This window comes from Simochromis diagramma, unplaced genomic scaffold (assembly GCF_900408965.1).
Source record: "Simochromis diagramma unplaced genomic scaffold, fSimDia1.1 OVJJ01000547.1, whole genome shotgun sequence".
Lineage (NCBI taxonomy): Eukaryota > Metazoa > Chordata > Actinopteri > Cichliformes > Cichlidae > Simochromis > Simochromis diagramma.
The window spans coordinates 70961-93146 of record NW_024386956.1 but is presented as its reverse complement, the minus strand read 5'-3'; the positions used below and the strand labels follow the sequence as shown (position 1 = coordinate 93146).

General features: G+C 41.9%; 2 protein-coding genes across 2 annotated transcripts; one reads left to right on the top strand and one right to left on the bottom strand.

The window, feature by feature from the left end:
- Positions 1–626: 626 nt before the first annotated feature.
- Positions 627–7183, bottom strand: LOC120737774 (programmed cell death 1 ligand 1-like). The gene is made up of 3 exons (XM_040038635.1): positions 6943–7183; positions 1845–2183; positions 627–1239 (listed from the first exon to the last, which is right to left on the bottom strand). The coding sequence occupies exons 1-3, from the start codon at positions 7004–7006 to the stop codon at positions 1064–1066; spliced, it is 579 nt and encodes a 192-aa protein (XP_039894569.1). The 5' UTR covers positions 7007–7183; the 3' UTR covers positions 627–1063.
- Positions 7184–7319: 136 nt separating this feature from the next.
- Positions 7320–14650, top strand: LOC120737773 (junctional adhesion molecule-like). The gene is made up of 4 exons (XM_040038634.1): positions 7320–7541; positions 10032–10361; positions 10945–11286; positions 13743–14650. Exons 1-4 carry the CDS (start codon positions 7481–7483, stop codon positions 14078–14080), a joined length of 1071 nt encoding a protein of 356 aa, XP_039894568.1. The 5' UTR covers positions 7320–7480; the 3' UTR covers positions 14081–14650.
- The last annotated feature ends 7536 nt before the right edge of the window (positions 14651–22186 follow it).

Genomic DNA, 22186 nt, shown 5'->3' with positions numbered 1-22186 from the left:
AAAAAGGAAGACTTGTCCATCCTCCAGCTGTGGCCTTCAATTAAAACTGAAGGTAAAACTTTGCTGCCAAGGACACATCTGTGCTTCCTCCACTTGATCTCCTCCTTCAGACGAGGAGGCACAAACGCACCAGAGAAGAAGAAAAGCCCTCCGACTCCTCGTGTTTCAGTGTGAACCAGCAATCAAAGACGGGTGACCTCGCTCCACTTCCTCTTATTCTTTAAAGGTGAAGCCAACACTTCCTGTTTACACGCAGCAGCCATGTTGGATTTTAGGAAGGTGTCTTTGGGTGGAGCGGCTGTGTTAAACTTGTGCTCCAGTTTGAATGATCTCTGCTGACGGTTGTACTACAGCTGAAGGCTCACTACATTCAATCCAAGCAGCAGCTGCAGATGTTCACATGTTACAGTGGTGCACATCAAACAGTCTGCAGTCAGCTGTTCTACACTGTGCTCTTTGAATTTGTCTCTGTAGTTTTCAGCGTTTTACACACAGAAATGAGGCCCAGAGTTCCTGTAAATATCACAATGATCTGAAATCACTGTTACATCAGATTTCAGCCTGAGACTGACGATGGAAACTCACGTTCACTTGTGCACATTAAAAACAGTGAAATGAACATTCAGGAGGTTTACATGAAAGCCTTTATTGACACAGAAAAGTTAAAGAGAAGCAGAGCATGAAGAAGTTGACATCATTCAGCTTCATATATCTGTATCTACAAAGCCAGGATTAGACTGCTGCAGACTCCTCCCACTCACTGTTGAAGTCACAGGGACCCAAACAGACATTCGAGCTGCTGTTACATGGATCTGTACTTTATACATTTATATATTTCATATTGGTGTTGCATTCACTTCACTCAAAAGAAAGCAAGAAGATCTAAAGAGATGTAACACAAAAAACAGTGATCCTGAGATTATAGCTCAGAAATTCATATGAAAGCCTGAAGATGAATAAATTGTAGTTCAGAGTCACTGACAGACAGCACAGACACACACTGTTGGTCTGCGTCTGAACATGATGATCAGCAGAGAAATAACATCAGACTGGATGTTCATGATTAATGATCTGAAGGTTTTTGAAAAGGTTCTTTGCTCTGTGGATCATCAGAGTTTGAACCTTGACACAGTTTTTTGTAGATCAGAAGACCCAAAACAGCAATAATCCCAGCAGTAACAAGAAGCCCAACAGCAACTGACAGACCAACTCTCGGTCCAGCAAATCCTCCTGACTGACCTGCAGGTGAGAAACAGGTGTGAGATTTCTCCAGCAAAAAATAAAGTGTGAAACTTTGCCTGCTGGTGGATTTTGCTGTGGATTAAAAAAAAAAAAAAAAAAGGCCGCTGTTAAAGCAAACTGCACCTGCTGATTTAAATTACTGGATTTATATTTAGAGGCAACACGGCCAGTTAACTCCCACCAATGTGTGTAACAGCACGTTTAAGGGTCAGCGTTCATGTTTGGTTAATCCGAATGTTTTATGAAGATCTGTGCGAGCTCATTAAAACAGATGTTTGAGACTTTGAAAATAAAACCATCATTTCTGAAAATGTGTTTCTTTATTATGAGACTGAAATTGTTGAACCTGTGATTCGGTGATAACAGCTGTGCCCCACCAACCAAAGTACACTGTAAACAACTTTAATACAAACACATCAAACAGTGTTAGGAGTATTGAAGAATTATCCTGATTTTAAACAAAAGAACAAACAGGAAGCAGAATCACCTCAGACCAGCTGCTTTCTACAAAGTCTCATCAGCAACATCTTTAGAAACACACATCAACAACCAGGAAGCAGCTTCACCTCTGATCACACACACACTCAACTCTACTCACTCACCTGGAGGATCAACATGAAGGTCGGTGGTGCTGATGAGATGCCATGAGCGTCTTTTTCTCGTCATGAAGACACGACACACGTATGTTCCAGCGTCATTAATCTTCACATCCTTCAGAATCAAAGACACGTCTCCATCCTTCATCTGTCTGTCCTGCAGATCCACCCGGTTCTTAAAAGATGGATGCTGGTGATCTGGAGCAAAGTGACCATCCCGGTACAAAAGCACATATTCATCTCCCAGATCAGCTCTACTCCACTTTACAACTATGATGTGTTTGTTTGGAGCTTGACATGTCAGAGTGACGTCCTGTCCAGGCACAGCTGTGATGATCTTTGGGTCTGAAAGAGGAAACAACAGAGCAGAGAGGTTAAAGGTCAAATTACAATTATGATCAGAATGATTGACTTTAAATATTTTGTTTATTTCCTTTTATACTATATATTTTATTATTTATTTTATTATATTTTGTTTCCTTTGACATTTGAGTTTTATTGCATTAAATAAATGTCGATACAAGCACCAAAATATGTGTGTTTGTCTCTAGAACAGGTGTTCTGTCAGGACGAGACTTGCCAAATCCAAAAAAACAAGACCAATTAAAAAGTACCAAAGTAAGGCGATCTCTATCATTGAGAGCAGCCGTGTCATAAAGTTCCTTGGCTGTCAGTTAATGTGCCTCCAGCATTTACTTTACTGCCCTCTTGTAGCCTCAGTTGGCAATGTACACCTTTGCTAATTTCATTGTCATAGTTGTCTACCTCCCATTAACAATGACTGGAGCTGGGTAAAGTGAGAGGCCAGCAGCTGTTTTCTGGTGGTTTATGCATGCACATTGTGGATAAACATCTGGTCTGTTATTGTACACTGATGAGAGAGCAGTATGTGAGGAAAGCTGCTGCTGGTCTGTTTTCAAGGCACTCAGATCAGTTTCTAACTGTGCTTCCTGTGGAAACAGCTAGCATTAGCAAATAAACTACCTTCAGTGATTTAGCTTCGTAAAAGAGGAGTTTTGTCTTGATGACCACCTTGGTCAACATGTGTGATCTAGAAACAATGGAGCATCAAAATGCTTTTCATAACTCTTTTAGTAAATAATCAAGGAAAGCTTTAACAACGATGGAGAGGGGTCAGCAGCTCTGAACCTGTCCGCTCTAATAAAACAGGCAAGCTGACCAGGTGCAGGCTCAGCCTTCTATTAGCATCTATGAGAATGTCTGAAAGTCATACGTTTAACCAGCCAGCATGCTGGCTGGTTAACCCAGTAAATGGATTCTTTATTAATATTTTAATCTCCCCTGTACATGTCCACAGTTAACCATGTTACACACTGCTCAAGCCTTTTAATCCTGATTTCTTTTATTATTAATATATTTTATTATATAAATCAAGATGTAGGCCTGGGTTTCTGAACTCAGGGACAGCAGATTATTTAATAGATCCTCACAGGACACCCAAAACAAACATATACTTTATAGAATATTATGCTGGACATAAATATATATTTCAAATTAGCTTAACCTTAAACATATACAGCAATAACATTAATTCATTTAACATTGATAAGGAACATTTTATAACAAGTAATTGTTATTGCTTTGAAATTTTTTTGCACAAATTTCAAATGATACAGTTTTGTATGTACTGAGGTGTTTTCACTATGTTTTATTGCTTCTTTTCCCATAAGAATGGTTCGACAACTTCCTCCACCACACGTGTTTTTCAGCTAATACTTTTTGGTAGATATTTATTTTACTATAGTAGTAGTAATATTTTATGATCTTCAGACAAGAAGGAGAGCAGAAATGTCCATATACAGTGCAGATTGAAAGTTTTAATTTTCTGTTCTTGTCTTTTGGCAATGGTGGGGTTTTTTTAAGCAGAGATTGATATTGATATCACCATGGTGACAAACCTAAGTCAGAACATTAACCAAAAATATACGTTTTGCCTAATTGTTATATTTCAAATAATTACTATTTTAAAAACCAAAAACCCCCAACATAATTACAGTAATATTTTTGAATCTTCATCATCAGTTTTAAAGTTAATTGTTCAGTGACATAACGGAGGTAATCATGACCCCGACTTGAAGTCACTAAAGTTCTGTGTATGATGAGTGTACAGAGGGCGAAACAAAACAAAAGAAAGTCAGTTATAACTTCTTGCTCTTCAGTTTAGAGGACTGATTTTGTTGAGAAACTGGCTCTTTGAAAATACCCACTTCTTGATGCAAATATGATATACACGTCCCTTTCTGTCCACAACTGTGTCTGTGATTCTCCTGGAGTTTGAGGCAACGAGTCCTCCACGATGATCACTGAATCTCCTGTAGTGAAATTACATTTGATGCGTGTCCACTTCTGTTGTTCTTGCACCAAATATGGAAGCTCTTACCGTATTATGTTGCCCGTTCACTCAACCACGTGAGGGGGGCTCAGCCCCAGTGCAGGGGACCTCTGGTGCATCGGCCCTACTAGGGGGCTCTCTAACTGGTGGGGAGGTTGTTATATCTTTACAGGTGGTCTCCTCTCTACAGGAGCTCACTCTGCAGGTGGGGGAGAGATATAGGAGAGGTGGAGAATGAACTCAACCTGGGTGTCTATTGTCTTGTGTAGTTTGGGAGATGATTGGATGATGGGGTGGGTGCAGTTTTCTCTGGGGTGGAGTCGGGTGGGCTGCCCCGGACTCTGTGGGGCTGGGCGGTGCTGCTGCTGCAGGCCCCGGTCCGGATGGGCCTGGGCCCCCTTGCCCTGGTCGGTTCCAGAGTGTGGGGGTGCCTACTGGGGTCAGCGGGGGAGCTGGTGCAGGGGAGGCAATCCCCCTCTGTCCCCTTCTGGCCGCCTGTACCTCAATTTTATCTCACAACCTAGACATCCACATTACTCACACTCTCACATAACACATACATATAGGGCCTTGGGGGTGGGCATGTTTTACAGCATCGAGAGGATGGTCGGTGTATTCCAACCCACCTCTGGCGCTGGTGCCCTACCCTCAAATTTAAATGCATATAGACAATAAGGATTTTTGGGAGGAGCCGTGCTGCTCTCTGAGAGGAAGCAGGAACCATGCTCTCCTGAGTTTTAAATGCACTTTAGAATAGCACACAGCAACACTACATATGAGCGGGCGGAGGGAGGTTTGAGGTCTTTACTCACCCCGGTTCTGTTAGCCGTCAGGGCTGGGGGGCTGGGAGGAGGTGCTGGCCGTCAGACTGGGGTCTGGGATGCGGGGCCTCCCTGCTACTGCAGATAAGGAGGTGGCCCGCTTGCCTCCACCCCAGAGAGAAGGGTTACATCTCCTGGGTCTAGGTGCGGCTTGCCCCTCTGGGGGCGGGGGTACCTGGACCTGGGATATAGAGTATGTTTGGGGAGTGCGACTGTCTGTGCAGTGTCTATTTGTGTCTGTCTACACGTTGGGAGAGTGCCGAGTATTTGGTGGTGCATATGGGGTGGGAATGCACGTCTGTGTCCGCGTGCGCCTGTTCGTCTGTGTCTATATGTCAGGTTGGGTCTTTGACTCAACCTCTCTGGGTACATCTCAGGCCCTCCAAAGTACGGAGGCCTATCTCCCCTCACCACACTCCCTGCCGGTGGCTGATGCCCTCAGACGTTGGTGGTCCTTGTCGTCTGGGGCTGGGCGCTCATGTATGTACAGGCTCACTCCTGGTGGCTGACTGGCGGGGCTGGGCACCTGTGGCCCGGCTGGGCCCCTTCCGGGGGGTGGGATGCCCTCAGGCCTCTGGCCTCTGGGCCAGTAAAATTATTGTATCTCTACAGTTTAAACATGTAATAAGCTTTGCCCTGCACAGAGTGGATAGTGAAACAAATGGAATCATCATAAATAGGTGTGGATAATTAGATTATAGTTTATTGCAATAGCAAGTTGTGCCTTGTTCTCAGATAGACAGCAAGTGGAGAGTGATATATGAAATGATGGGTGGAAGGAAGAAGAGAAGCAAAGAGTGATTCACAGGCAGAGCCTAAATTATTTCTCACAGTTTTTTGTTGCTTTATGGTTCCAAGCGCTGTCACCAATCTTTGCAATTTGTTATTATTTCATCACTTGTTTATTCAGCTACCATCTCTCCTATGGACTTTTTAATGTCTACAGTCTCAGATCAACACAGCCCTGCCCTCCAGCACTATCCACAGCAACATTGTACCCATCAGGTAAAACATCGGCTACGTTTGCTTTGCCTTGTTGCCCATATTAGATTCTTGATGAATGTGTGTTGTTGTTATTCAGCCTGGTTCAATGTGCCCCTTTTTAACTTTGAGCACCCGCCCCTTTAAACCTCTCTGCATGGCCCTGACTGTCACAGCCTAATGTGGAGCAGCCAGACCACGTTTCACTACACCTTATGCCAGCCGTCACCCGTCTCAATAAAAGATTCAAACCGCTCACAAAAAAATTAACATCTGGCCAGAGCAGGTTGTCTCTCAGTTACAGGACTGCTTCATGAATGGTTGTTGAGAGTAAGAACCTGAAGGATTATACCGATTATACTCAGACTGAGCTGTACTACATCCCTTTTTACATTGCCAATGTCACTGCTAAAAAATGCTGACAGGTTTTCCTTAACCAGAAACCTTGGATAAAAAGTGATGTAAACCTGTGACAGCACCTTCAGAGCAAAAGACAAGGTGCAGCATTCCAGTGCCAGAGCAAACCTAGAGAGTCAACCCATTTGTTCTCTGATTGGATTGTTGAATTTGTGATTGACATGACATTGACCAATCAGCTAAAAGGAAAAAAAAGTCAGGTCAAAATCCGTACTTGTAAGCTGAAACTCTGAGCTGAGTACAGAGTTTTACACATAGGTTTTTGCTTTGTATCTGTACCAGAACTTAACAAAAATAATAATAATAAATTAATTAATAAAACAAAATAAAAAATGTAACTTGTGTAAATATTGTTTGCACGCACACAAATTCTCATCTATAGATGCACAAACATAAAATGTTCCGATATTTTGGTTTATAATATTGCAAAACTCAGTTCACAAATACGCATTCTGATTTACAACTATAAAACAATTAGAACCATAATTTGAGCCCATAGAAACACCGAGTAGATGGAATCGCTAAATCTCACCTGCTGAAACGAAGAAGCCGGCAAACAGGAAAATGAAGCATAACGACGCAGTTCCAACAAACATTTCCGTGTTTAACAACTGATCTAGGTTGATACAAATGTTTGCGTCTGATGGTATTTTCCATTAATAACAGCAGCAAAACGTAACGCCTTAGTTTAAATTTAAGGTTTAAAGATAAAGGTCACTGGCTGAGAGCTCAAACTCTTCCCATTCCGTCGAGGTGGATGGGGCCTGTGTTTGCCAGGTAAAAGGCTGGCTGTCACAGAAAACTTTTAACGCTATGTTAAATCTGGCGTCGTAGAACACGTCTCTGCTTTCAGCCACACCCCATTCTCTGATCCGACCCACCAACCGTCGCACTAACACTGAATGTTTCGAGTTTGAGCGAGCAGCTGAAATTTAGATCTGTTATTTTAATCGGTGACTTTCTACTTTATCTAAACGTAAATTTATTTTGTTGAAAAGAAAAAAATCGCAACATCACAAGAAACTGAGAACAATCTAAACGTCGGTTCAGCAGACCTAGAAAACACGGAAATGTCTGCTGTATCTAAATCACTCTGGTGGATTTTCGGTTTCTTCGTGTTTGTAACTACAGGTGAGATTTAACTTTTAGAAACTACGTGATATTTTTCTTCTAATCTCTAGTTGTATATAAATAAGTGGTTTCTGGTACTGCTGTTCACAATGCAGTTTGTTAATTTGTCACATTTGCTGAATCTATTTTTCTTTTCTTTTATTGCTTTCTCTCAGCTTTTCAGCTCCACCTTTTGACCACTTCTACCTTACTACTACGTAGGTAGGGGAGGTGTCTGTCGCATTAAGAAATTTGATTGGCCATTGGGCTCTCAAATGGCTCTTAATTTATTATCATCTGTAGCCTCATATTTTAGCCTTACTTGGCAAATATGAATGTTTCGTGTGTTGATAAATCCTTTCGCATTTAGTGTTTCTATGAGAATAAACAATTGCCTAATTAATTATAATTGCCTAATTTTCTGTATTTTTTCTGTTACAACAGCATGGACGGCAGGCATTCTTACTTTTCTTTAATATTTTAACCAAACTTTTAATTTAACACACACGCCACTGCAAACAAATCCACAGAACAGAAACAGAACCAAACTCAGCAGCCAAACAATTTGTACTCAGTTTACATTCAGAAAAATCATGTGCAATCAAAATGCCTCAGCTTGGATGGGCTGATGCGGTTTCTCCTCTTAGTGAGTATCTGCTTCTTCTTTAAACTGCAGCCAGACGCTGCTTCGTTTACGGGTGTCAGTCATATTTATATGCTTTTTGCTAGTGATGGGCCGCTTGAAGCTGAAGCTCCGGTGCGTGTGTCAAAAAAATCAACACACTGCTTCAGAAGCACTGTATCGAAGCTTGATTCGTTTGGCCAGAGTCACGTGATCAGTGACGTCCGAAGCTTCATTTAGAGCCTAACTGCTTCGGTATCTGATTCAATGGTTTAAAAGGAAGCGAATCATTCGTGGAGTGTTTTGATGGTGACAGATAGCGAACCACTGATATTTCTACTGAGAGATTTGGAGCCAGCGAGGAATAGAGGAGGTTCTGTTGTGTGGGAGCATTTTGAGTTGATTTTTGTCAATCGGGTGGGTTTTCCAGCTTTGTGTTCTGGCCGTTTGCTTTTGTTTTGTGCGTGTTTATTATATCTGAAAACGGGAAAAAGGTAAAATGTCAAAAATCTGCTTCCATAATATAAATATCATTAAATAACTTTAGAAAAACTTCCACTTGACTCTTTACATGTAATGTTGTAAAAATATATATTTTATTGTTTAATTAATCTGAAAATGTTAGTCTGCCAAATGTGCAGCAATTTCATTTATTTATTCTCTTCAGCTGATAGTTGGTGGGGCCCAGGTAGACTGTATAACTGCATCTCTACCAGTTTCTCTGCACTCCAGCCTCCTCTGTTTCATGTGAAGGGATTTCCCTTAAGGCAGGAGAAATTATCTCCACAAAAAGGAACAGGTTCGGCCATCGCACACTAGAACAAATTCTCTTTTTAAATAAAAATGAAAATGCATCATGTTTTTAATTTGCAAGTTCATAAGCATTTTCCCTTTCCATTTCACAATCAATTCTACCCCCAGGTCAAAAATATGTCTGGGAAAATTTCCTTAATATAATATTATTTATAAATACACCTCTCCGGCGATTAATTGCATACCTGCATGGAGGCAAGACCTCACAGCAGAAGCATACTCCATAATGTGTTTTAATAATAATAATAATAATAATCGATTGGATTTATATAGCGCTTTTCAAGGCACCCAAAGCATTATTACATTACATTATTATATGTATATATATGTAACATGGTATTTTTCAATTATTGTATTTACCAACATCAAGAAGTCACAAGCAAAGAAAGACCACACCATGGTGCATGTTTAAACAAGGAGAGTTTACTGGTCAAAATTATTTATTAAAGAAATAAACAACATTTTTGTCACCCCAAAAAATAGACGTTTAAAGCAACACAACGGTGGCCCAACATCAGACAGAATTCCACTCTGTAGAGTGGGCAATCATAATGAAGCAGTTGGTTTTATTTTGTGGATTCAAGCTGCTCTTCATATTTTTGGCCACCAGATGTCACCAGAGAGGATTGTATTGAAAAGCTTCGAGTACTGAATCGTTTTTTAATACAAGCTTCAGTGCTTCAGAAAGCTTCATTTGGCCATCACTAGTGTGAGCCAATGAGAAACCCGAGGCACAAAACAGACCACAAAACATGCAGTCTGGACTTTGTTCACTGATCATAACTGCGTTTACGTTCACCATAGAAATTATGCTCTATGTGGTATATTTGGGACGACAGTTAAATAGCCTACTGTGGAAACACACTACTGTTGGGAGTCTTCTGCTTCACTACAAAGCATGACACATTACTAGCTGTCAGTGCTTGTGCGGCCGATGCGCAGGACCATTGGCCCAAAAGTGTATTGGGGAAAATGCCCTGTATTCCAGATTATTAGTCCAGCCCTGCTGGTGCTCCATATGGTAAGGATCATATTATCACTGAGGCCTCTCTGATGTGTGTCGTTTCCTCTTTCAGACCAGAAATACATCCCAGCTGAGTCTGGACAGAACGTCACCCTGCCATGTCGAGCTCCAAACAACAACTCAAGTGTAAAGTGGAGCAGAGCTGACCTGGTAGAGAAATATGTTCTTTTGTACCAGAATGGGAGTTTTGTTCCAGACATCCAGCATCCATCTTTTAAGAACCGGGTGGATCTGCAGGACAGACAGATGAAGGATGGAGACGTGTCTTTGATTATGAAGGATGTGAACACTGCTGATGATGGAATATATAAGTGTCATGTCTTCATTGAAGAAACCCTCTCATGGAAGTTCATCAGCATCATCCACCTAACTGTTTTTCCAGGTGAGATTACTTTAAGTATCTGGTCTGAGCTTGTTCTTCTTTTAGATGTACAGACTGATAGATGAGGTCAGTCATGAATCACTATGTACTATGATGTTTGCAGATGACATTATGATCTGTAGTGAGAGTAGAGAGCAAGTGGAGGAAAGCCTGAGAGGGGGAAGCATGCTCTTGAGAGAAGAGGAATGAAAGTGGGCAGAAGAAAAACAGAATATAACGGACACAGATGGAAATGTGAACAGTAGGGGGATTGGACCTGGAGTCCAAAGCAATGGATGATGCACAAGAGAGGTGAAGAAGAAACTGCATGCAAGGTGGAGTGAGCGGAGACAAGTATATGGGACAGTTTGAGACTGGATAGCAGCAAGAAAGAAAGGGAAGCTTTACATAATTATAGTCAGACTGGATATGACTTATGGTTTAAGATAGTGGCTCTAATAAAATGGCAGGAGGAGCTTAAGATTGTCACTGGGAGTGACCAAAAACTCAATATCAACGGAAATAAACATTTTTAGAATAATAATTCCGATCATAATTTACGTTGACCTTTAACCTCTTTGCTCTGTGTTGTTTCCTCTTTCAGACCAGAAAATCATCACAGCTGAGTCTGGACAGAATGTCACTCTCACATGCCGAGCTCCAAACAACAACAAGAACAACACAAGCGTAGAGTGGAAAAGAGCTGGCCTGGAGTCAGAATATGTGCTTTTGTACCAACATGGGCAGCTTGTTCCAGCCAACCAGCATCAATCTTTTAAGAACCGGGTGGATCTGCAGAACGACCAGATAAAGGATGGAGACATATCTTTGATTCTGAAGAATGTGACAGCTACTGATAGTGGATTATACAAGTGCCAATTTTTCATGGAAGGAGCACAATCATGGAGGCTCAGCAGCAGCCTCAGTCTGATTGTTGATCCTCCAGGTGAGTGAGTAGAGTTGAGTGTGTGTGTGATCAGAGGTGAAGCTGCTTCCTGGTTGTTGATGTGTTTGTTGTATGGATGAGCTGGTGGATGTCAAAGGTAGACAGATGTTTCTCCAGTTGTTGTCTTTGTGGCTGGTAGTCTAGAGTTGTAGAGCAGCATTGTTTGGGTAAGGTTAGAGCACAAACAAAGACATTTATGAATCAGTCTCCTTTTCTCTTGCTCTTTCTCTTGCTCTCTAACTCTGTACTATCTAACTCAATACAGCTGCAGCGTGCTGCTGTATTGGTTGGATTACCTCTTCAGCATGCCATCAAGTTTGCCCAAGGCGTGGTAACAAGCCATTCATTTGAATCAGGTGTGTCGGAACAAGGATGCATGCATCTAAAAGCTGCAGGACGGTATCGAGGACTGGACTTGGGCACCCCTGGACTAGAGAAACCTGTTTTTGAGAAACTGTGGGGACCCATGCTACCTTCATTAATACAATGAGAACACCACCTAACCGACCCAGGGCTTAGAGTACGCTTGGGGAGTGTGATTGTGTGTACAGTGTCTCTCTATGTCTGTCTCCACGTTGGTTGAGTGGGGGATGGGCGTCCAGGTACACACCGACTCACTCCTTGGTGGCTGCTTATCGGTGCCTGGAGACTGGAGCCTGGGGCTCGCTCGGGCCACTTTGGGAGTGGGGTGCCCTCGGCCTCTCTCACTGCAACTCCCCCTGGCTTCTGCTCCGCGGCTGCTGAATGAGCCCTCATCTGGGACTCTCCTCAGCTCTTACTGGGACAGTGGTGCGGCTGCCCCTCTGTTGGTCTTCCTTGGTCTCTTGTGTTCTGGGGGCGTCTGGATGTCTGGAGTTTTGATCTCCTCCATACCTGCTTCATGCCCTGGAGGACGGGGCTGTGGCCCCCCCACACCCTCTAGCAGATCATTACAGAACCTTTTAAAAACAAGCGCGTCCATGCTCACAGGTGTACACACGGGTGATCACACACACAAACTACACCCCTTTTGGCTCCTACCTCAAAGCACACTGTGTTCTGTTGATCTTATGTGCTGCACAATAATGTTTAATATTTAGTATTTACTGTCATATTCCCATATATCATTGTGATGTTGTTTATTCTATTACTCTTGTTCTCTTCTGCTTGTTTTCTTTTTTCTTTCTCAATAGGTGATCCAGGTGATTGATATATGCAATTTTTGTCTGCTTATTCTATTGGTTTTTCTTTTTTGCCCTTTAACCCCGTCCCTCTTCTCCGCTGTTTTTTTTTTTTGCCTCTTTCTTTCTCCCCTTTCTTTTCCTCATTCAAGTCTGTCCCGTATCTAGCAAGTGAAAATAAAAAATAAAATAAACAATAGGCGAATCAAGTAGACCATTATGGCAAGGCTGGGATGGTCCATTTGGCAAAGTAAATCTGTTGGTCATCTTTCTTTGCCTTTAGACAACAATTCTGATGGCAAAAGAGCCAAACGGGACAGGCAGAAAAAAAAAAAAAAGGGAACACCACCTAATTTTAAGAGCCCTCTCTTTCACTCATCGCGCGCGCGCGCACACACACACACACACACACACACACACACACACACACACACACACACACACACACACACACACACACGTATCTATGGACGGCACGGGGAATAAGGACCATAAGACCAAAGAGTGCTTTTCCTTTATATGTATCTATGCATGCTTCCTGTAATATGCTGTTTGATGGCTACTTTGTGTAGTTTTGATGTGAGTATATGCTTGTACATACGGGCACAGTTGTGTAGAAGAAGTGTAGGATGTACCACTGCTGATTAAAAATAAATACAATTGAGTTAAAAAGCTGAATTTTATATTTACCTGTAACAGTATGAATAGGTGCAACTCTTTGCCTCCTCTGGCTGAAACGCAACTTCACACACCTCTACAGATGGGCAGTCTCACAGCCCCTCCCCTTACTAACAGCTGGAGTAGTTAATGTTCACAACACTGAAAATACTTTTAGTGGAATGTTTGAAGGTCAGCTATCATAAATGTTAACCGATCCCACACACACGTATTAATGCTAGCTATACAACTATTAGCAATTACCCGAGTGGAGCCTATCCCAGCTGTCGAGAGGTAGGGTACTATGGCGGGGCGTGGCCCACGGTGCCATGCAGATGAGGCGGACGCACCTGCATGGCACTGTAGGCCACGCCCCCCACAGGTACATTCTGCACAGGTCGCCAGTCTGCCACAGGGCTAACATACAGAGACAGATGATCATTTGCACTGGGAGAACATGCAAACTCCACACAGACCCCGGCCTGATGGTGGAATTGAATTCAGGACCTTCTTGCAGTGAGACAACAGTATTAACCACTGTGCCACCGAAATAAGCAACATATTTAAAGTAAATAATTTGAGTCATAGTTATACTTGTATCCCTTTAACCTCTGTGCTCTGTGTTGTTTGCTCTTACAGCTGAAAAAATTATCACAGCTGAGTCTGGACAGAACGTCACTCTGCCATGTCGAGACTCAAACAACAACAACATCACAGTTGTAGAGTGGAGCAAAGCTGACCTGGGAGATAAATATGTGTTTTTGCATCGGGATGGGCAGTCTGTTCCAGCCAACCAGCATCCATCTTTTAAGAATCGGGTGGATCTGCATGACAGACAGATGAAGGATGGAGACGTGTCTTTGATCCTGAGGAATGTGACGACTGCTGATGATGGAATATATGAGTGTAGTTTATTGATAGGTGGAACACAGGCATGGAGGCAGAGCATTGATTTGATCGTCCTTCCAGGTGAGTGAGTAGAGTTGAGTGTGTGTGTGATTAGAGGTGAAGCTGCTTCCTGGTTGTTGTTTGTTTGTTGTATGGATGAGCTGGTGGATGTCAGAGTTAGACAGATGTTTCTCCAGCTGTTGTCCTTGTGACTGGTAGTCTAGAGTTGTAGAGCAGCATTTTTCTCTTACCAAATAGCCACATTAGCCATCCGTTAATAATGTAATTTTTTTTAAATTTAATCTCTTTATTTAGATTTTTTGATTTAATAAACAACAACAAGCACAACAACAAAAACAAGAAGAAGAACAAAAAAACAAAAACAAAAGAAACCCCCCAAAACAAAAAACAACACAATAAGCAGTCTGAGACATGTAAAAGGAAAACTAATACAGTATGGTAAATAATTGGGATTACCACCCATTTATTTTACCCATCTCTGAAAAACCCATTCTGCCATTGAAGTGGGGCTGCCCCTCTTAATATAATTTCCCTCAGATCATCAAGTAATTAATCCATTAGCAGGGGTGTCAAACTCAAATACACAGTGGGCCAAAATTCAAAACTGGAACAAAGTCGCGAGCTAACATTAATATTTATTGAAAAAAAAAATCTTCCTCCAGATATAAGAATGAATCTCTTCTTATGGACTCAAACAAGTTTTGCTGAAAAACTGAATATGGAACAAGCAAAGCTTAATACTAAACAATTTATATATTAGCTGTATAATACCAGTAGGCCAGCTCTAATAGTAATTTGGTATGGCTTTGCGGGCCAAATGTAATTAGGCTGCAGGCCAAATTTGGCCTGCGGGCCAGAGTTTAACACCTGAGCATTAGAGGGTGCCATATAGCCAAAAAGATATCGTCATTACTGCGTAGTTTTGCACTCAGTCTTTCCATTGGTAAGACTCTAAAGATTTCTTTGTACCACTGAGTTATTGTTGGTGGTTTTTTCATTGATCCAATTGAAAAGAATACATTTTCTTGCCAAAAACAATCATTTACATAATAGTTTGTATTTGTTTTTATCTGGAAATTTGGCAAGTTGGCAACCCCAATAAATACTGAGCTGGATCTTTTTGTATTCTGCTTTTAAATATACCTTTAATTCTTTTGTTATACAGAGCCAGAATTTTTGAGAAAGTCCAAAGACAATTTGTCCCTGCCTCAGATTTACATTTAGTACATTGTAATGACCTACTGGATCAATTTTATTCAGAAAAATAGGCGTTCTATACTGTCTATGTAAAATTTTATATTGTGTTTCTTTAAATCTTTTATTAAGAAACAAAGAATGCACAGATTGTATGCACTCACTCCAGGCATGATCATCACAATGACACTGGAGTTCTCCCTCCCAACTCCTGAAAAGTTTTCCAATATTATGTTTGTTATGGCCTTGTAGTGTATTGTAAAACTGTCTTATAGTACTTTTATCTGCAATTACGTGTAAAAAGAAATTCTCCATGGGTCCTAGTTGCATTGTATTGTGCAAAGTATCAAACTTGAAGTAATTAAGTGACGTGCCTGTAAAAATGCAAAAAAAATCCATTTGATGTATTCCATATTTCTTTTGGACCTCAAAAGACATACAAACAGTCCCGCAATAGTTTTATTCATATTACCCGGACATATATACAAAGGTTTCTATAGTAGACATTACAGAGGGTATGGAATCCTGCGGATTGGTGACAAACAACAGAACATCATCTGTGTATAGTAAAATTTTGAATTCAAATCCTTGAATTTGGTATCCAGATATACCTTTGATTATTTCTAATTGCCTCAGCCAGTGGTTCAATTGCTAAAGCAAAAATTAATGGTGAAATCAGGTCCCCCTGTCTTGTTGATCTCTGTAAACAAAATTCTGATGATTTAATACCATTAACAACACATGCTCTTGGGGTGACAGATAACAATCTGACTGTAGAGGCTAAGCCTACGCTTGAAGCCACCGAGGTGGTCGTTAACGGGGGGTGACGCGACGTCACTGGTATGGATGAATTAAGTAAACAGTCCAATAAGTCCAGCAGTACTTATCTTGTCCTTTTTGGTCTTTATTCCCATATCATCTTAACACAGTGGTTCTTAACCTGGGTTCGATCGAACCCTAGGGGTTCGGTGAGTCGGTCTCAGGGGTTCAGCAGAGCCTCCGCCATGACATGCATGGCTCATTTTGTGCACCAGTAAAAAAATCACATTTTATTTTTCACTAAAGAGGGGTTCAGTGAATGCGCATATAAAGATGGTGGGGTTCGGTACCTCCAACAAGGTTAAGAACCACTGTCTTAACATAACAGCGCAACGGTCACAAACTGTTTGCCTTCGTACAATTAACGACACACCTGGCGCTGATTACATGCGTCTACCTTAAATACCTTTACATAAACAAAACAGAAAAAGGTCACCTCTAGCGACCACATAAGGCATTAACCCAAGAATGGCTCCTACACCCCGGCCCTTAATTGCACTGGCTATCAGACATGGCAATTCTAATCACAAAGAAAATAAGGAGCCACTAATACAGTACACTTTAGACATATACATTCACATAAATAAACATAAGTAATAGAGTACTTAAACACACTTTTAGATTACAGTCTCATGTAACAAGCAAAGTTTAGTTACAGGTCTTTCCAGAATATTAGTCTTTGTTTTTAAACGTGCAGATCGCACAAGTCCTTTTTTGTCACGAATGGTTTCCAGAACTCTTCCAAGTGGCCAGGAACCACGTGGTGCAGAAGAATCCATTATAATGACTATATCTCCAGGTTTTAGATTCTTCTTCTTTTGGTTCCATTTTTGTCTCTCCTGTAACAAAGGCAGGTATTCACGTATTCAACGTTTCCAAAAAAGATCTGAGATGTACTGAGCCTGTTTCCATCTTCACTTCAGATACATATCCTGAGTAGGGATGGGTACCGGTGTCATGGCACCGGTTCTGACATAAACGGTAGTAACCAGACCGAAAAGCAGCGCACATTTCGGTGCTTTATTTCGGTGCTTTTTTTTCCTGAGCTGTGATACACTTCTAGCCAATCATTTTACGTTTCCGAGGATAGTAGGCGGGTCCAGGTACGTACCTTCTTTTAGAGCAGAGCTACAGATTAAAAATGCCCAAGGCAAAGCGGTCAAAAGTCTGGCTGTACTTCACAGCAAAATATGCAAACTCAGCAGCCTGCAACAAGTGCTTTAAGCTGATACTGTGATATTGTCAAAGGAGGTTTTTTTTTAAAAGCCGAGAAATGCGCCGTATTTGATAGCTTGCTGTGAGACCTCACACCGAGCACATCTGCTGCAGGTGTGGTGCCTGTTATCGGACCCGGATTTAGCAACATCCCACAAAAACCCGAAGAGGAGAGTCCTGGCCCCTAGCCCTGCCAGTGTAGCAGAAATGATGACGGATGATGATGGCAGCAGCAGCCGTTCTTCTCTGCGTGAGTAGCTTAATGTTGTTCTTGTGTGATTTACGTTGAGTAGGCTAACCACGTTATTACATTAATGCAGTTAAGGTGAACTAGCAAACATCATCATAGCTACATGCGGCTGTCTTCTTGTTTGATGGCAGATACTCCCTGCACCCTGGCCAAAAAGGCTAAAATGACCAAAGAAAAAGAGGGAAACAGCTAAACATGAGAGGTTTTTGGACAAAGTTTGTGTTTTTTCCATTGTTTAAGCACTGCTTCCAGCCAAGAGTGATACCATATATGCCCCATAGCTGCAGAAAAGGCTAACATTGTTATCTTTTTACAAAAAAACCAGCTGAACATCAGAGGTTTTTGGACCAATTTTGTGTTCTCCATTCTTTAAGCACCGGTTTGAGCACCGTTTGAGCACCAGCACCGTTTGAGCACCGGCACCGTTTCTAAAGTACCGATTTGGCACCGGTATCGGATAAAACCTAAACGATACCTATTCCTAATCCAGAGGGTCAAATAGTCCGGGTGGTAAAGATGGTTTTCCTTTCATCAGAAGGATGTGATTTGGTGTAAGTGGCTCTAGGTTCTTTGGATCATCAGAAAGCTTTGTCATGGGTCTGTTATTTAAAATTGCTTCAATTTCATACAGAACCGTATTTAATCCACCGTCGTCCAACTGTTGTTGCTGAAGAATGGATCTCAGAATCTTTCTGACCATACGAATTATCTGTTCCCAAATTCCACCATGATGTGATGCTCCAGGCAGATTAAAATTCCATTTTATTCCAATGTGTCGGAAAGCATCCGCTATTTGGGTATGTTTCAGCGATTCAAGAGCCTCCCTTAACTCTCTGTCTGCTCCAACAAAGTTGGTTCCATTGGATGTGAGCGACTTGACCTCTTCGACTCACAAAACGGCGCAAAGCATTAATGCAGGCATCTGTGCTTAGAGAGCAAGCCACTTCCAAGTGCACTGCTCGGCTGGCTAAACAGGTGAAAATGCCTCCATAGCGTTTAGCTTTACCTCGTCCTCTTTTCACTTCCATAGGTCCGACGTAATCAACTCCGACATTATTGAATGGTGGGTTATCTGGCAAAATTCTTTCCTTGGGTAAATCTGCCATCTTTTGCTCCAAGGCTTTTCCATGATATTTTCTGCAAAAATGACATTCTGCGATAACCTTCCTTACGGCTGAGTTGGCCTTTGTGATCCAGTATTTTCTCCTTAGTGTGGATAAGGTGTGGTTACGACCGCTATGACCAAGCTGTTGATGAATGTGCTTTAGGATGAGACTTGCTACATGTTGATCCTTTGCAAGAACAAAGGGATGCTTCATTTCTTCTGGTAAGGAGCCCTTTGTCAGTCGTCCCCCAACTCTTAAGAGGCGTTCATCATCAAGATAAGGATCTAATCTATAAATTGAGCTGTGCCTGCTCACAGAACCTTTCCCACTTGACAACGTAGCAATCTCCTCTCCAAATCTTTGTTGCTGGCAAAATCTAATAATGGCAAGCTCAGCTTCCAAAAGATCCTTTGAAGATAGTCTATACAGTTGTGTTTTCTTTACTTTCTCCTTTTTAATCCCTCGGTAGGGTTCCTCCGGGGTTTTCACACAGCTGAATATACGTTAAACAGAAAGCTGATTAAACAGAGATGTGAGATGGACGATAATTTACGCCAGCGTCCAGTTATATCTTAGATAGCAAGGACCAGACGGCAGAGTTTAACTCCACCGCGAAGGACGGGTCCTCAGGTGGACGCAGCCCCTGAATTTGGACACCCCCGTTGTTTCCGGCCGGACAATAAGAACGGTGACATTTTACTTATTTTATCCGATAAATAAACATTGTAAAATTCAAGTTTTTTGTATATATATATGTGTACCCCCCCTCCCTCCCCAAACATCCCTTTTGAATGTCTCCCTAATTCTGAGGTCTCAAGGTTGGCAACTATGCGTTCTAATCAGATTGATGTATACATGAATGCAGGTGATGATCAGTGAAAAATGGAACAGATGCAGAGAACGCAGTATAGGGTCCTGTGGTTGTGGTGGGAACAGTCTTTTAGTTATTGTTCACGAGTCCGACAGCAGAGGGGAAGAAACTTCTTATGGCAGAGATGGGAGTCTGCAGCCAATCACCTTCTCAGCAGAGCGCACAACACGCTGCAGTCTCTGTTTGTCCCTGATGGTGGCTCCAGCATACCGCACGATGATGGAGGAGGTGAGGATGGACTCGATGATTGCAGTGCGCAGAATTGCAGAATTGCAGAATTGCATTATCATCCTAGTTGGCAGGTTAAATTTCTTCAGCTGCCTCAGGAAGTACATCCTCTGCTGGGCCTTCTGCTGGAGTGGCGCTTATCCCAGATATACTAGGGCAAGAGTCAGGGTACACCTTTAATCAAACCTTTATACGTCCTGAAATGAGTCAAACATCATTCAGTTGTAGCTGATCAATGAATTCTGAGGCAGATTAGCATACATGTACATGTTTTGGTTTGTTTGTTTGTTTTAACAAGCAGCTGCTGAACCTGAAGATAAAATTCAATGAACAGACTGAAGATGAATAAACTGTAGTTCAGAGTCACTGACAGACAGCACAGACACACACTGTTGGTCCGAGTCTGAACGTGATGATCATCAGACAAATGAGAAATCACATCAAATTCTAGATGTCTGACGTTCACAGCCATCTGATGGATCTTCAGATATAGGTTGATATGAATCCTGATTTTGTTTTATATGTTTTCTGATGATAAAAAATAAAACAGCAGCAACAAGAAGCACAGCAGGAACTGATAGACCAACTATCAGTACAACAGATCCATCCTCTGTGTGTCCTCCTGATTGACCTGCAGGTGAGAAACAGGTGTGAGGTGTCAGCTGTCAGGTAGGTGAAAAACAAAAAAATCCCCAAACAAGCTCTTGGCAACAGGTGGAAGGAAAAAACTCCCTTTGACCAGGAAGAAACCTCCAGCACAACAAGGCTCAGGGAAGGGCACCCATCCCATGACCAGTTGGAGTGAGGGAGGACAAAAGATAGCCAGAGATTAACAATAATTACATATTAAATGCAGAAATGTGTAAAAGCATAGTTGAAGGAAATGGTGACTGAAGAAGAAAAATTCCCCAGGAGTTGTAATATTATGTGCACATTAAGCATTTTAGCATCTCCTAGTGGTTAGCTTGGAGACTGCGGTCAAGTGAATTTTTCTTTGTTTGGCTTGGCTTCCTTCCTATTGGATGTTTAGGGTCACATGAGTGGGGTAATACAGGAAGCCATTTTAGTATTGGGATTTGCACCGTGTGGCGTGCTAGAAGTTTCTCTGTTTAATCCTTCAGCATCCATCTGTGTTATGCTATGGATAAGCTTTGTTTGTAGGTTTTAATTGTGTTTAATCTTTATGACTAGTAAGTGATACATATTTTACATATGCTCTTCCAGTATTGCTCCGTCTCCAGCCTTGGTGGTGCTGTTCTCTTATTATTATTTTTCCCTTGCCACTGATTAATCATTTACCATTGTTGAATCAGTTGACAGAATAATCTTGAAGTCCGGCTCTTCCCACACTGTAATGTGTGTTTTAATAAATGATCTGTGCTGACCCAAACTATATCCCAGTCGTAGTCTCTTCCTCAAAATCCGAACCATGACATCTCTTATTATTGTTCCCTTGCCACTGAGAGTACACCTTTGCTGGTTCTGTGGAGAACAGCCGGTTTATTCTCCTGCCTTCTATCTCTCTGGTGTACCTCCTCAAGTGGCTGGCCAAGGCTGTGAGTCTTTGCTTGGCAGTTTCCAAGGCCTCAGGTATGGACAGCTTGCTGTATTTCTTATGCACCTTCTTTGTCGCACCTTTCTGCAACTCCGTTAGTTGGCTAACCTCCCTCCGTGCTACTTTGATCTTGCCCTCTAGCCTCCTTCTCCATGGAGGGTACTGCCCCTTGTGGCTGTTCAACTTGTAGCCAAGCATCTCACTGATCACTGCTGCCGTATTGTAGATCAGCTTGTTAGTTTTGGTAATCGTGGTTGTAGGTATTGTCCGTAGTGCTGCATTAACATCATCTAGCAGAGGGTACTTCACGTAATCTTGGTAACCGGCTACGGGGGATCCAGGTTTCAAGATTGGCCATGATCCTATTTTTCAGGTCAGTTCCTCTCGCACTCAACGATCCTTCTCCTATCGCACTTGGGGCTATGTACCCAATCTCGGGTGGGGGTGATGATATCTCCCCCCTGACCTGGCGTCCTGACTCCTCCTTGCCGTAGCATTTGTGTTGTACCTCGTCAATCTCTAGCTGTGAGAGCAGTCCCTTCTTTCGAATGTTGGAAAGCTAAGCTACTAGTTGTTTCGCCGTCATTGTGGATGTTGGGTATGGAAGAATCCATAGGTCCGTCATCCTATTCATGTAGCCCCTTCCGCCGGGGTTACTTGCGTGGTAGCATTCCAACAACACCCTGTTTTCGTCTCTTGCCCACCGATATATATATATATATATATATATATATATATATATATATATATATATATATATATATATATATATATATATAATTTTCTTTTTTGTAGTTTCACAAGTTCTGGGAAAGCACTGTAAGATGTACATTGGTGAAGATAAACAAGTAGACAGCCCTCAACTTTACTTTAACGTCTGACTCATCATTCAACGCTTTCAGTGTCATGTGTCTATATTTAAATAACAATATCTGG

Coding starts and splice junctions, on each gene's coding strand:
- LOC120737773 (XM_040038634.1), top strand. CDS start 7,481: ATGTCTGCTGTATCTAAATCACTCTGGTGGATTTTCGGTTTCTTCGTG. Junction 10,362..10,944: donor CCACCTAACTGTTTTTCCAG/GTGAGATTACTT, acceptor TTCCTCTTTCAG/ACCAGAAAATCATCACAGCT. Junction 11,287..13,742: donor TCTGATTGTTGATCCTCCAG/GTGAGTGAGTAG, acceptor TTGCTCTTACAG/CTGAAAAAATTATCACAGCT.
- LOC120737774 (XM_040038635.1), bottom strand. CDS start 7,006: ATGTTTGTTGGAACTGCGTCGTTATGCTTCATTTTCCTGTTTGCCGGC. Junction 2,184..6,942: donor CGGCTTCTTCGTTTCAGCAG/GTGAGATTTAGC, acceptor TTCCTCTTTCAG/ACCCAAAGATCATCACAGCT. Junction 1,240..1,844: donor CCTTCATGTTGATCCTCCAG/GTGAGTGAGTAG, acceptor TCTCACCTGCAG/GTCAGTCAGGAGGATTTGCT.